This window comes from Brassica napus, chromosome C1, assembly GCF_020379485.1.
Source record: "Brassica napus cultivar Da-Ae chromosome C1, Da-Ae, whole genome shotgun sequence".
Lineage (NCBI taxonomy): Eukaryota > Viridiplantae > Streptophyta > Magnoliopsida > Brassicales > Brassicaceae > Brassica > Brassica napus.
This window is the reverse complement of record NC_063444.1, coordinates 218,312-232,500: the sequence shown is the minus strand read 5'-3', so window position 1 is coordinate 232,500 and position 14,189 is coordinate 218,312. Positions and strand designations below refer to the sequence as shown.

Here is a 14,189-nt window from a genome sequence, read left to right as displayed (position 1 = left end):
TACGCCGGAATCGACTCCAAATCCTTCTCTCCCTGATGATTTGGTAGTGAGTTGCTTAGCCCGCGTCTCTCGATTGCAATACCCGACTCTCTCGCTCGTCTCCAAGAGCTTTCGATCTCTCCTTGCTTCGCCGGAGCTTTACAAGACCCGATCCTCTTTAGGCCACACCGAGAGCTGTCTCTATGTATGCATACGCTTCCCTAATGAGACCAACCCTCGCTGGTTCACTCTCTGCCAGAAGCCTGATCATCCCTTCGCCAAGAAGAAGAAGAAGAAGTCAAGTGGGTATGCTTTGGCTACAATCCCAATTCCACATTCTCCTCCTGCGCATTGGTCAGGTCTCGTGACGGTTGGTTCTAACATCTACAACATTGGGGGATCCATTTACAAAACCCCCTTGTCTACCGTCTCGGTCCTGGACTGTCAGTCTCACACGTGGCGCGAGGCTCCAAGCATGCTGATTGAGCGGTACTATCCCGCCGCCAATGTCGTTGATGGAAAGATATATGTCACAGGAGGATGCGAAGAGTGCGATAACTCCAGCTGGATGGAGGTTTTCGATCCAAAGACGCAAACTTGGGAGCTTGTGCCGAGCCATGGCCCGGAGATATGCGGCTGTAAGATATATAAAAGCGCAGTGATTGATGGGAAACTACACATGTTCGGAACACAAAACGGTTTGGCTTACAAACCGAGGGAAGGTCGGTGGGAAAGGGAGGGGTGGGAGATGGATTTGGGTTGGCCGTGGTTTTCTTATTCCGTGATTGACAACGTGCTGTTCTATTACTCTGACGGGTTCAAATGGTATGACACTGAGGCAAGGGTATGGAGACAGATGAAGGGTTTGAAAGGACTGCCTAAGTTTGCTCATTATGGCTGTGTTAAACTGGCGGATTATGGTGGGAAGATGGCGGTTTTGTGGGATAAGTATCTGCCTTCTAGTGGGTATAAGAAGAAGACGATTTGGTGTGCCGTGGTTGCACTTGAGAGGCCAAGCAGTGAAGAGATTTGGGGGAAGGTTGAGTGGCTTGATGCTGTGCTCACGGTCCCTGAATATTATGAATTCGTGTGCGCTATGGTTGCTACCGTTTGATGTATTGACATACAGAGAAGGTTTGAGTGATGCGGGTAGAACATTAGTTTGGTTTTCATCGGCTGTAAAAGTAGGAAATTATCTTATTTTGGTACTGTTTTTGTTGATTAGAAAGAGTATGATCGTTGAGTGAACAAACTTTTTGCTGCTACTGCATGATGATTGACTGGGGATTAAATCTCGACTCTTGAGTGATGCAGGTAGAACAATTATCTAGGTTTGCATTGGGCTAGTGTGTAGGATCAGTTTATTCTCTGACTATTTTTGCTGAAACTAAAGACATGTTTTGAGTCATTGTATAATCTCTCTCTGTGTTTTAGCTTAATGCAGTAGACATCGTTTCACTTGTGTAAACCTTTTGTTATCCTTTGTCTTGTGTAGTTGGCTTTCTGTTTCTTAGTGACTCATTGATGAACTTGCAGAAAAATCTGTTACTATAAAAATCAAATGGCTCCTTTCCCAAGTTTTGGTCAAGAGGGAAAGATGACAAAGTAATCAAACAAACAGTATTATTTAGTTACAACAGTCAATACTAGGCACAGACAAGAGCTCTGATAGAACAAAAGAACACGTAAACTGATGAGATGTTGCAGGGAAACGCATGAGTAAGAAGCATAACCGTCTTCCTCCTCTTTCGTCTTTTTGAGAATAATAAGTACAAAGACCCAAGACCTAAAAAAAAAGTGAATTTTGTAACGAACGCAAAAAACATTTAATTAGAGTAAAAATTACAGAGATTTGGCGTTTACTATTGACATGAGCGGACATACGTTTTCGTGATAACTGCAGTTCAAAAGTCTCTTTTTTTTTTCCCTTATATAAACCTTCCTCACATCATCATTGGTATTGAAGGATTGCCTGATCTTCGGGAGAAGTGTAGAAAGGCAATGGTGGATCTTGGTGGAAAGATGGGGTTTTTGTGGAATGAGGATCTGGGTAATGGGGAGGGTAGGATCTGGTGTGCTGAGATTGCGCTTGAAAGGCGCGATGAAGAAGATGAGATTTGGGGGAAGGTTGAGTGGTTTGATTCCCTTGTTAGAACCCACCCGTCTTGTTCCGTGTTGGATGTTGTTTCTGTTTCTGTTTAATGAAATGACTGTGTTGTCTTGAGAACATGCTTGAACGGGTTATTGCAGTACCCGACACTCTCGCTCGTCTCCAAGAGCTTTCGATCTCTCCTCGCTTTGCCGCATCTTTACGAGACTCGGTCATCTTTAGGCCGCACAGAGAGTTGTCTCTACGTATGCATACGCTTCCCTGATGAGACTATCCCTCGCTGGTTCACCCTCTGCCAGAAACCTGATCGAACACTAACCACCGTTGACACCACGAAGAAGCCAAGTGGGTATGTTTTAGCCAAACTCTCAACTCCTCCTCCTCGTCATGCGCACGGGTGCAGTCTCGTGACAGTTGGTTCGGATATCTACAACATTGGCGTACCCGTAGACAAGGCCAACGAGCCCTCGTCTAGCGTCTCAATCTTGGACTGTCGGTCCAACACGTGGACCGAAGGCCCAAGCATGCTGGTGAAGCGGAACTACCCATTCGCCAGTGTACTCGATGGGAAGATATATGCAGCTGGAAGCTCTGACTCTAGTTCCTCAGAATGGATGGAGGTTTTCGACACAAAAACACAAACTTGGGAGCTTGTGTCTAGCCCTCCTGCCGAGATGCGCGCCAGACGACATTTACATATAAAAAGAATGGCAGGGATCGACGGAAAGCTACACATTTTGGGATCCAGTAGTCGTTTGGCTTACGATACGAGGGAAGGTCGATGGGAAAGTGTGGGGACGGAGATGAGTTCGGGTTGGCTATGGCTTCCTTACTGCGTGGTTGAGAACGTGCTTTACTATTATAACGAGCGGGGAGAGATCAAATGGTATGACACTAAGGGAAGACGCTGGAGAGCTTTGAAGGGCGTGAAAGGACTTCATAAGACCCCGCGTTATACTGTTACATTGGCGGATTTTGGTGGTAAGATGGCTGTTTTGTGGGATAGGGATGTGGCTTCCACTGGTGACAAGATGATTTGGTGCACAGTGATTGCGCTCGAAAGGCACAACGATGAAGAGATTTGGGGCAAGGTCTAGTGGAGTGACACAGTGCTTAAAGTCCCCGAGTCATGTACAATTAAACATGCTCTTGCTGCTACCCTTTGATCACCGACTTGAATCTTTAAATGACTTGCAGAAAATTCTCTTGTTATAAATAAAAAAAAATCAAATGACTTATTTCCCTTTTTTTGGATAGATAATATGACAAAGTAATCAAACAAACAGTATTCTTCAATTATATATACCGTAGTAACAGTCAAAACTAGGCACAAACAAGCTCAAGCGCTTGAACTATAGGCCACCGGGTCTATCAATACTTGTCTCCTTTGTTGAGAAAGCACTGAACTTGCTCAAAGGCCTGATGGTGTGGATGGTTGAGCAGTTAGAGCTTTATCAAAGCTAACAAAATTAAATGAACACGCATGAATAGGCGGAGCATAGAAGAGGTTCTGAGACATACCTCAACGGCGATTTCAGTTGGTGTAAGGTCTGAGACGTTTCTATACCCGTGCTTTGATGTAATATCTGAAACAATTTTGAATAAACTAGTCACAAAATGGCCTGAGAGATTGTGGAAAGCAAAAGTGAATAAGGATCGTACTCTCCAAGGAGACTCTCGCGCTTGCGTTAGTGTATGCTTCACCACGTGTTTCCCAAATCGTTGAAAGACGGTTGAAAGCCTATGTGAATTCACAAAATGATCAAAACACACACACAGAGAAAGATAAAACTCTATTACAAAAGTAACAAATCATAGAGCATTACCACTGTGTACGGGTCTCCTCCTGACTCATCATCATGTAACAATGGTCTTGAGTTTGTTCCTACAGCAGCAATCCTTTGCGCTAAGGCTTCTAAAGGAACATCAAGCCAAATGCTAATACCTTTATGCATATACTTCCTGAATACAAATTCAGACACATTATGTTACAAAATGATCTGAGTTTTGTATTACATTATCACTGATTGAGACAGAAAAGGGTACCAATTAATGGGTCTTATAACCGCACCACCACCTGTTGACACAACAACTTGGTGGTACATCAAAGAGAGATTCTTTAGTGTCTCGGTCTAGAAAAATTAAAAACCATGTGATGAAATTAGCAGCTAGAATACACCAAGTACAAAGCAGAGAAAGTGTAGAAGAAGTGTAAGAGTAAAACCTCTTTCTCTCTGAAGACACTCTCACCGAAATGCTCAAATATCTCAGCCACAGAAGTTCCATTCATCGCCTCCTCGATCATTGTGTCACTGCCACATTTTTCAGAACAATGTTTTAGCTCAGCTAAGCCTCCATAGACACATCAGAGTTTAAAAAAAAAAAAAAGAGCAGATAATGTACCAATCAGAGAATGTATAGCCAAGTGCTTTTGCCATGATCTTTCCTACTGTCGTCTTCCCAGAACCCATCATTCCTGACACACATTCACCACGACAACACTTTTCAGTTACCAAAGAATGCAAGAGAAGCTAAACAATATACAAACAAAGGAATAGACAAAGAGACTGACCAACAAGATACATAGATCGTCCATTCAAATACGGTTTAACCTCTTCAGCTTTTCTCTGCAAATACTAATGTAAATCCACTGTCAAGACTTTTATAGAAAAAGTCGAAGATAACAAACAGTAACAATGTCTTGATGTAATAAATAGAAGAGTGTCAACTTGCCTTCAAAACCAGTTCTTCATCAAATGGAGAATGAAGAAGATCTCCAGTTTCCAACAATGCTACAAAAATTTGAAGATGAAAACGGATTTGTAGTCATCGAATAGATAAAAAAACGACATTTTAAAAAAAAAAAATTTGAATCAAAACAAAAGATTGATGCTTTGTTTGTCAGAACCTGAGGAGTTCTTGTCCGAAACTGATCGTTGTCGAAGATCTCTTCTTTTGTCAGGTTGCAAGTGAGATAAAGCAATAACTCTAAGCCTTTTATTCTCTTTGATTCGCTGAGAGTAACGTAGAGAACCACGAGGCTTCCCTTCAAAATTTCTCCAATCAATCCATGATGATGGTGAGTAGTGAAACCTCTGAACAGCAGTGGCTGCTTCCATATTCTGGAAAATGTTACAAATTAGGCTAACAAAAAAAATGGATTTAAAGATGAAAACGCACACACAAAATGAATGTTCATCTAGAATGAAAACACCATTGAATGGGAACAAATCAAATGAAAAGCGGAGATTGGATAATGTAAATAATGTATAAAGGGTTCTCACCTTTCCCCTGACGGCGGAGCAAGACACAAGATGCAGACTCTCTCTCTTCTCTAACACTTACGGTCTTCTTTCTTTATTGGCGTATATTAAAATTATTAGATAGTCTTTGTATTTGAACCAGAAAAAAAAGATAAGTCTTTATATTATGTAAGGGGGCTGGTGAAAATTACTATGTTAACTAGGTGCATAGTCTCCGAGTCGGCTACATTATAGGTGCATTGTATAGTTTTGTTTACGGGATTTTATTGTTTGTTTGTTTTTTGTCTATAATGTGATGGATGAGATTTTGGAAATTACATAGGCTGATGAGTTTGATATAAGAATGAATGACGAAGTCATATGTTGATATTTTTATATCTTATATGTTCAAAGTTGAGGGTGATGAAACTTGTTAGTGTTTACTTAGGTAGTTTTTTGTATATAAATCAAATAGTGCATGGAAAAAAATAATAAATTTGGATTTAACAATTTAAATAAACAATAAAATAAAATTTTCCTCTTATTTCACCAATTGTTTTTAGAAAAAATAGAATTGTAATAAATTTAAAAAAAAAAAATTATAACATTTTTAGAATTACGTACTTAGAAATTATTTTATTTATATTGTTTCTGGACTTTGTTATAGATGATTTGGAGTTGACAAAAAAGTCTGAAATATGGCCAAATTTAATTTTTTTTAAAAGCATGACTTTAAAAGGTTAGGGTTTCAAAATAGTTGGGCCTTGAATCTGTGGTTTAGTCTGATACTGAGAAAACTGTTAGGACTTCAACTCCTCTTTTTCTCTATGTTGGGAATGTGGCACTAATTTCCCGATTCATGTAGGTAAAATTGTTTCTTAGTTTGTGAGATTGAAAAACGTAGATTGATTTTAAGCATGATTGATGAGAGGTTTACTTGCATCAGCTTCGTCTACGTGGGTGTTGAGTTTCGTCGGTGCCAGATGTTAGACATGCAAAAGAGAAGGTCTGAATATGTTAATTTCGTGTTTTTTTTTTCTTCTCTCGTGTTTTGTGGGTTCCACTCTTTGCTCAGGCTGTACAAAAGATGAAGTCTGGCTAGGATGTCTTATTTCTCTGAAGTATTCCCTTGATCAACCTCCCACCAACATCTATCTTCTGATTCTGTTTTGAAGTCGAGGAGCTTCCAGAAAAATTAGCTTTCATCTGCTGTTCCGCTTGGAATGGAGAAATTAGTTCTGAAATACCGCATAAAAACCATATTGGCAAATGACTAATGATTGTCAACAACTATCACTATACTAAATAGAAAAGAAATCAAAGTTTTTTGTTCTGCACAAACTAAAATCTTACAACAGGGTTGTCACGGTCTTTTTTCAGGAGCAAGATCTTTTTCTTCCCAGAAACCATAGTCAATGCAATCCTTGGGAGAGAGCTATCAATGACAGAGGCCAAAGTTGCGTAGATGGAAAAATAGATCAGAAACATAGTGGATTTTTTAGGTATAAGGAAAATATGGGATAAGCTGTTGACTAATTATCAGTTTCAGTTGTTGGTATGTCATTCCACTTGAATTTGCCTGATTGTAATGTTTCAGTTGTTGGTATGTCAGATCAATCTCCAGTCAAGATTAGAATGTTCGACAATTGCCAAGTGATTGCGAACACAAACCTAGAAACTGGTGATGACTTCATCAATAATGGTTAGTGAGATGAAACGAACAAGGAATGGATGATCAGTTATCGTGTACATGCTTGAGCACCTAGCAACCTCAAAATGATCGACTTTCACAGTGGAACCTTCTTTCAAAGATGACATGTAATGATTAGCACGTCTGACGGGAGTAAACCCATGAATCACGGAATCTGCAAATAATATTATTCAACAAAGAATTAGGAAATCAATTAAAATAATTATGTTAAATAAGTGTGATGGATCGAAGATTAACTTAACTTTTTATCAAGGAATAGAAAGTTCAGGGAATCCCAGAAGCTGAGGAAGCCAAAGGCTATGCTCTGACTACTACGACCAAGACGGAGAGACTCGAAGGTTGAGTGACGGACGCCAGGACGCCGGTTTGAGAAACTGTGGAGACAGAGAGAAACATTTTCTAGAAGATGCAGATTGACCCCATCAAAGATGAGAATCATATATATATGGTTTACAAAGGGGCTACAAATCAGTAACATTTATGATAAAGCGATTTAAGATGGGGACATGAAGAGTTCAACGGTGAATAAATAGATTACGAACACACACGGCGCAACTCTGTAACTCAGACTTGTTTGAGACAATGATGAAAAGAATCTGAACTCATGTTAAACGACAACAATTTACAATATAGCAAAACCATAATTGTTGCAAACTTGAGCTTTTTTTTCATATAACGTGATGAATCCCATTAAAACCCATAATACACTTGTATGCCCGACCCTCAGAGGAAGCCGAAGAAGCAAGGGCTTCCGACCTTCGTAAATATATATTAGGTTCGGCCATCAATGTACAAAGTATCATTTAGCTTAGTGGTATAAATGTTGGTGTTTATATCTCAATAATCCGGGTTCGAGCCATGAGCTTGACATTTTTTCACATTTTTAAAAATATAGAGCTCACGAAATGCTTACGTGGCGCACTGAGGAGAGAGCAAAAACTCAACTATTATAATATAGATTTCTATACTCTGCCAACTTGCCAAGTCAAATTAAACAACTATTTGATTGATGAAAATTGAAAAACCTAAAGAAAAGTCCAAACAAAACGTTAATGGAAAAAAGTGTATTTTCATAAAATATTGCTTACGATATGTGACTCTATTGTGACTTGTGATGTTTATACATTTACTAGATAAAATTTCTTAAATTGTCTTTTAAGAAAAGCTAATCTTCAAAATTAAAATCTAAAATATATAATACAAATTATTCTTGCTACACAGTTAATATAAGATACGATGAGATATATCAAACATTATGATTTAAACCGAAGTAACTACAATTTTTAAGATTATTATTAATGGAATGTTGTGAATAGAAATATATGTGGGAAAATGTGTTTTTGGTAGGTGAGAAGTGAGAAATGGGATTTAAAATTCTTATCCGAACCACAATTACATATTGCGAAAGATGGCCCACTAAATAATTGGGTAGGGCCCATAAAATCTACGGTTCTGGTTTTGCGGCCAACCTTACCTAACTCACCCTACGAATAAACAAATAATTTAGATAAATGGGCTTGTGGCTCATGATGCCGTTTTTAGTTGTCACATCCACCATCCTGTCTTTGCTCCTAATATAAAACGGCAGGATGTTTATTGATGAAATTTATTTGGGCCGAGAGGATGATGTTGGATCAGGCCCAGTTCTAGACACTTCGGAGATAGACTGCTCACTGTCGTAGGTAATCAGGAAGGTGGGTGGAGAAAACGAAAACCCTCGAGTGTCTTCTTCTTGATTCATTCCGGTGTTCTCTCTGCCTTTCACTCGCGTTTAAGCTCTTACACTCGACGCTGCCTCCGTGAGCTCTCTCTCTCTCTCTCTCCTGTTACTGCAACCATGTCGACTATTATGCAGAAGATCAAAGAAATCGAAGATGAGGTAACTTTTTTTTTTTCTTTCTCAAATCTTTAACGATCCTCTGATTCTTCAATTTTGGATGCATAGAGCTGTAAATTCGAAACATTTGTTGATTTCAATTGACTGATTGTTCTGTGTTAATTTGCTGAGTGGTTTATGTATGTGGTAGATGGCTAGGACTCAGAAGAACAAAGCCACCGCGCATCATCTGGGTTTGTTAAAGGTAATCTCTCTTCTCCTCCAAAGCTATTTCATTTCCCCAAGTTTTTTTTGTAGCTTAGAGTGAGTTTTTGAATGGTTGAGATGTTTATACTCATCAAATGCAAATTGGGCAGCTTGATTTGTATCTGTTAAGATTCAATTGTGTATATGGACTTTTAGCACAAGGATGGATTTTGATATATGGCTTTTGTCTCTTGTAAAGTTTATTCCTTGGATGAATAAGTTTTGTTGTTAATACCAAATAGCACAGTGTAAATCATTGCATGGACCCTTAAGAGTATATAGATGATAGCTAAACGCTTCAATGAATATGTTTTACCAGGCATGCAGGACTTTTAGTACTTTGTTTCTCCCGCTCCATTTGCTTGTCTCTGACATTATATTGGTCCATTTCGCAGGCCAAACTTGCCAAGCTACGAAGGGACCTTCTTGCACCGCCTACTAAAGGTGGTGGTGCTGCTGCTGGCGAAGGTTTTGATGTCACCAAAAGTGGAGATTCTCGAGTTGGACTTGTTGGGTTTCCTTCCGTTGGGAAATCCACGCTCTTGAACAAGCTCACTGGAACGTTTTCCGAGGTTTCTACTTATTCTTAAGATGCATTTCCTAGTTTATTTGTTTTCTTGTCAATGTTAGAGCGCTCTTATATGTAACTGGAAGTTTGAAACTTCCAAGTTATTTGCTATCTAGTTAGTTGATTTGACCCATTTATTGTGCTTATTATCTTGGAATTAGAACTGTGTTTTGGCTGATGCTCTAGTTTCTGAAGGTACTCGCTATTTTTTTTCTTCAGGTTGCTTCTTATGAGTTCACAACATTGACATGCATTCCCGGTGTTATTACATACCGTGGAGCTAAAATTCAGGTACTATATCTACTTATATGCCTCCTTGGTCAATCTATTGTTTGTGGAGAGAGATGTATGATTTGATTGCTTCTTGTTGTTCTCAACTTATCTCCTATGTCTCATAAGTTTTGTAGGACAATGAAATACTTGGCTTTAATTTTATATATGACATGTCCTTCCTAGCCTTTAATTTTCTTCTCTTTTGTAATAATTTGTAATTGTTCACTTGGATGTTGATGATACTTCTTTTTGTATGTCCTCTCTGATGGCTTGCAGCTATTGGATCTTCCTGGTATTATTGAGGGTGCCAAAGACGGAAAAGGTAGAGGACGACAGGTAACTGGAATTTCAGAATGCATCTCTGATAATTTCAACTTCGTTGGTCGTGTTTGACGCTTATTATCTGTTTCCAGGTTATAAGTACTGCTAGGACTTGCAATTGCATCATAATAGTTCTTGATGCCATAAAGCCAATAACTCACAAGCGTCTCATTGAAAAGGAGCTTGAAGGATTCGGAATTAGGTATATAATAATAACCCATTTCTTTATCAGTTCTGGTAGAAATACTGACGGACTAATGCGATATAGGTTGAACAAGGAGCCACCTAATCTCACGTTCAGGAAAAAAGACAAAGGTGGTATCAATCTAACGTCCACAGTCACTGCGACCCACCTTGACCTCGACACTGTCAAGGCGATTTGCAGTGAATACAGGATGCACAACGCTGACATTACTCTGCGCTACGATGCAACCGCTGATGACCTCATCGATGTTATCGAGGGCAGTCGGATCTACATGCCCTGTATCTATGCCGTCAACAAGATCGATCAAATCACCCTCGAGGAACTTGAAATTTTGGACAAACTTCCTCATTACTGTCCTATCAGGTAATTATTATTAATTTTCCAGGAATGAGTCACCGTTAACTGTCTTGCTGGTCTTAGTGAAATGTAATAATCTTGCAGTGCGCATCTGGAGTGGAATCTTGATGGTCTTCTTGATAAGATATGGGAATATTTGGATCTAACTCGAATCTACACAAAACCAAAGGCAATGAATCCGGATTATGATGACCCTGTCATCTTATCTTCCAAGAAGAGAACAGTTGAGGACTTCTGCATCCGGATTCACAAAGACATGCTTAAGCAATTCAAGTAGTAAGCAAATAAAACCTTACTGTTGTTTTGTTTCTCTGTTTGATATTTTGTTACCTATGAGTGTACTAATGATCCTTTCCATTGCAGCGCTTTAGTATGGGGTTCGAGTGCAAAGCATAAGCCACAGAGAGTTGGAAGGGTGAGTCTTCTTGCAAATTCTCTAACCTTTTTTGGTTTAGCCTTGTTTTGTCAGACCGACCATTTTTTATTCTGGAAAAAGGTCATCAGGTCCGGTCCATATAAGACCAGGCTAGTCATGCTCATGCATGCTGGGTCTAACCCATCAAATCAGTCAAATTTGGGTTCGTCTTTGAGGGTTAAGCACTAGCTTGTCTGGTCAAACATGGACTAGAGGCCTGAATCCTTCGAAATCAGAATCAAATAGATTTGTTTACTTGTTGGTAAACCCATTGCAATATATCTAACTAACTATAAACTGCCGTTGTCTCTTTAACACCTCAGGAACACGAGCTCGAGGACGAGGATGTTGTTCAGATCGTTAAAAAGATATGATATCTCTACACATAGAAGAAGGTTAGGATCTTCTTTTGGATTCTCAGCTTATCTTTTTGTACTCCTTTCTGTGTATTATTATGTCAGATAAAGCAAACTGTGTCTTCACTTTTTTGGTTTGTCTTGTTGGATAATCTTATCTTTTACCAATGATAGCATCTCATGTGATGAATGTTTTGTCGGGAACACTTCCATATAAAAAAACTACAGATATTGTTTTGCGTAGATACCGTTCTTGTTTTTATGTATGCAACTTGTTTAATTTCGAATTTAAAAGCTGAATTTTATAGATTTGCTATTGCACTACAGTGACTGGATTGGTTGACATTAAAATGGTAATTTAAAGATTGTGACATTGACACGTACGTGGCAACACTTCAGAGTTCGAAGAGTGGATCATTTAAGAGAACTTACTAAAAAAACGAACTCAATTGCAGTGACTGGGACCAGTGATCTTTGATGCACTTCTCGAATGGTCTATCCTATCCTTTATTTTAATGTGAAACTGATAAGAGTATGCTTATATCCTTTTGTTTAAGCTCAGATTATGGATCCTTTAGATATTCTCTACATGTTTTTGTGGTTAGTAATTAGTACCGACACTAACATATACGTGAATGGGATGGGCACGGTTGGAGAGCAGTCAGATCTTATGTCCTAAATCATCCAATAATTACGACAACCTTTAATGGTACCCTATTGATTAATAGAGCATTGTAATCATTGTGCTCTATATAAATCAATGAAAACCATCACAACAGTGTATCTAGAGTTCCCAACATTATCTGATGGCTTCACTGAGCTTGCTTGAAGCTTCCGTAGCCCTCCTTTGTTTTCTCATCTGCCATCACTTGCTCTCCAAGAAACCTCATGACCGGTTCCTCAAAAACTGGCCAGTTCTCGGGATGCTTCCTGGTTTCCTCATAGTGCTCCACCGCATCTACGACTTCAGCGTGGAGGTTCTCGAGCAAACCAACTTAACATTCCCATTCAAGGGACCGTGGTTCACTGGAATGGATATATTAGTCACGGTTGATCCAGCTAACATCCACTACATATTAAGCTCAAACTTCTCCAACTACACCAAGGGAGCTGACTTCAAAGAAGTCTTTGATGTCTTCGGAGAAATGATCTTTAACTCGGACGGTGACCTGTGGAGGAATCAAAGAAGAGCTGCTCAGTATATGCTTAACCACCAAGGGTTTCAAAAGCTTTCCATGAGTGCAACAAGAACTAAACTCGACGACGGTCTTGTTCCTCTTTTCGATCGTTTTTCAAAGGAGGAGATGGTCGTTGATTTGCAAAACTTGTTTCAACGTTTCACGTTTGATACGACTTTTGTTCTTGTAACCGGTTTTGATCCCAAGACTCTCTCTGTTGAAATGCCGGAAGACGAGTATGCTGAAGCTCTTGACGTTCTTGGAGAAGGGATTTTCTTTAGGCATGTTATACCAAAGTTCTTGTGGAAGCTGCAAAAGTGGATTGGGTTTGGACAAGAGAAGAGGACGATGGAAGCTGATGCCACTTTTGATCGTGTTTCCGCCAAATACATATTAGCTAAGAGACATGAGGTACTATCACAAGGTATTCATGATCAACAACAATCAAATGGTGAATGTCATGAAGATCTTTTGACGTCTCACATGAAGCTTGATACAACTAAGTACGAGCTCTTGAACCCGAGTGATGATAAGTTCCTCAGAGACACCATCTTGGCTTTCAATCTAGCTGGGAGAGACACAACGGCTTCAGCTCTGTCTTGGTTCTTCTGGCTTTTATCTGAAAACCCTCGAGTGGTAACCAAGATTCGCCAAGAGATCATTACCAACATAAGTCTTCATGGCCAAGACAACTTAGACAAGTTGGTGTATTTACAAGCTGCGTTGTATGAGTCAATGAGGCTTTATCCACCAGTTCCCTTCCAACGCAAGTCACCTATAAAACCAGACTTGCTTCCAAGTGGGCACAAAGTGGAGGCAAACTCAACGATCATGATCTTTCTTTACGCGTTGGGGAGGATGAGAGCGGTTTGGGGAGAAGACGCAATGGAGTTCAAGCCAGAGAGATGGGTTTCACAGTCAGGATGCTTGAGACATGAGCCTTCTTTCAAGTTCTTATCATTTAACGCCGGTCCAAGAACATGTCCTGGTAAGCAATTAGCTCTGACTCTAATCAAGACAGTGGCAGTGGAGATATTACAAAACTATGATATTAAGGTTATCAAAGGACAGAAGATTGAGCCAGATCCTGGTCTTATATTGTACATGAAGCATGGGCTTAGCGTCACAATTACTAAGAGATGTTCAGCTTGAGTTAATTGATGTACCATTCCCTTATTTTCCAATGTATTAATATCTATCACAAAATTATGGTATGAAGTATGGTTTCTTAGTTAGCAAAAAAAAGAAGAAGTATGGTTTCTTATAATAAAGCCTTTGTATTCTATTAATAATGAAACAAAACACTGAAAAATAATTATAATGAGATGTTGTATATTTTGAAGAATGATCATTGCGCTTGTTATATATTGCAGTGAGTCAGTGACCGACCT

At 39.4% G+C, this 14,189-nt stretch overlaps 4 protein-coding genes and 1 pseudogene across 6 annotated transcripts in view; 4 read left to right on the top strand and 1 right to left on the bottom strand.

The window, feature by feature from the left end:
* Positions 1-1,459, top strand: part of LOC106439075 (F-box/kelch-repeat protein At4g39550) — a 1,593-nt gene extending 134 nt beyond the window's left edge. Inside the window, exon 1 of the mRNA XM_013880430.3 lies at positions 1-1,459. This exon is cut by the window's left edge and continues 134 nt beyond it. Within this exon, the coding sequence (XP_013735884.1) occupies positions 1-1,093 (1,093 nt within the window). The 3' untranslated portion in view covers positions 1,094-1,459.
* A 521-nt stretch (positions 1,460-1,980) lies between these two features.
* LOC106358305 lies at positions 1,981-3,264 on the top strand (annotated as a pseudogene).
* Positions 3,265-3,276: 12 nt separating this feature from the next.
* Positions 3,277-5,515, bottom strand: LOC106439097 (shikimate kinase 2, chloroplastic). 2 transcript variants are annotated; one of them, XM_013880460.3, is made up of 11 exons: positions 5,374-5,515; positions 4,998-5,211; positions 4,823-4,881; positions 4,662-4,725; positions 4,493-4,565; positions 4,314-4,401; positions 4,136-4,221; positions 3,916-4,051; positions 3,752-3,830; positions 3,611-3,675; positions 3,277-3,508 (listed from the first exon to the last, which is right to left on the bottom strand). In XM_013880460.3, exons 2-11 carry the CDS (start codon positions 5,206-5,208, stop codon positions 3,461-3,463), a joined length of 909 nt encoding a protein of 302 aa, XP_013735914.1. In that variant the 5' UTR covers positions 5,209-5,211; positions 5,374-5,515; the 3' UTR covers positions 3,277-3,460. The 2 variants fall into 2 exon arrangements, with proteins under 2 accessions (XP_013735914.1, XP_013735922.1); XM_013880468.3 differs by having other exon boundaries at positions 4,662-4,716; positions 5,374-5,514.
* Positions 5,516-8,659: 3,144 nt separating this feature from the next.
* LOC106439041 (developmentally-regulated G-protein 3) lies at positions 8,660-11,865 on the top strand. 2 transcript variants are annotated; one of them, XM_022694390.2, is made up of 10 exons: positions 8,660-8,921; positions 9,070-9,123; positions 9,521-9,697; positions 9,913-9,984; positions 10,243-10,302; positions 10,380-10,489; positions 10,556-10,855; positions 10,934-11,122; positions 11,213-11,264; positions 11,588-11,865. In XM_022694390.2, exons 1-10 carry the CDS (start codon positions 8,880-8,882, stop codon positions 11,636-11,638), a joined length of 1,107 nt encoding a protein of 368 aa, XP_022550111.1. In that variant the 5' UTR covers positions 8,660-8,879; the 3' UTR covers positions 11,639-11,865. The 2 variants fall into 2 exon arrangements, with proteins under 2 accessions (XP_022550111.1, XP_013735840.1); XM_013880386.3 differs by having other exon boundaries at positions 10,934-11,125.
* A 234-nt stretch (positions 11,866-12,099) lies between these two features.
* LOC106373778 (alkane hydroxylase MAH1-like) lies at positions 12,100-14,012 on the top strand. The gene has a single exon (XM_013813913.3). It carries the CDS (start codon positions 12,427-12,429, stop codon positions 13,948-13,950), a length of 1,524 nt encoding a protein of 507 aa, XP_013669367.1. The 5' UTR covers positions 12,100-12,426; the 3' UTR covers positions 13,951-14,012.
* The last annotated feature ends 177 nt before the right edge of the window (positions 14,013-14,189 follow it).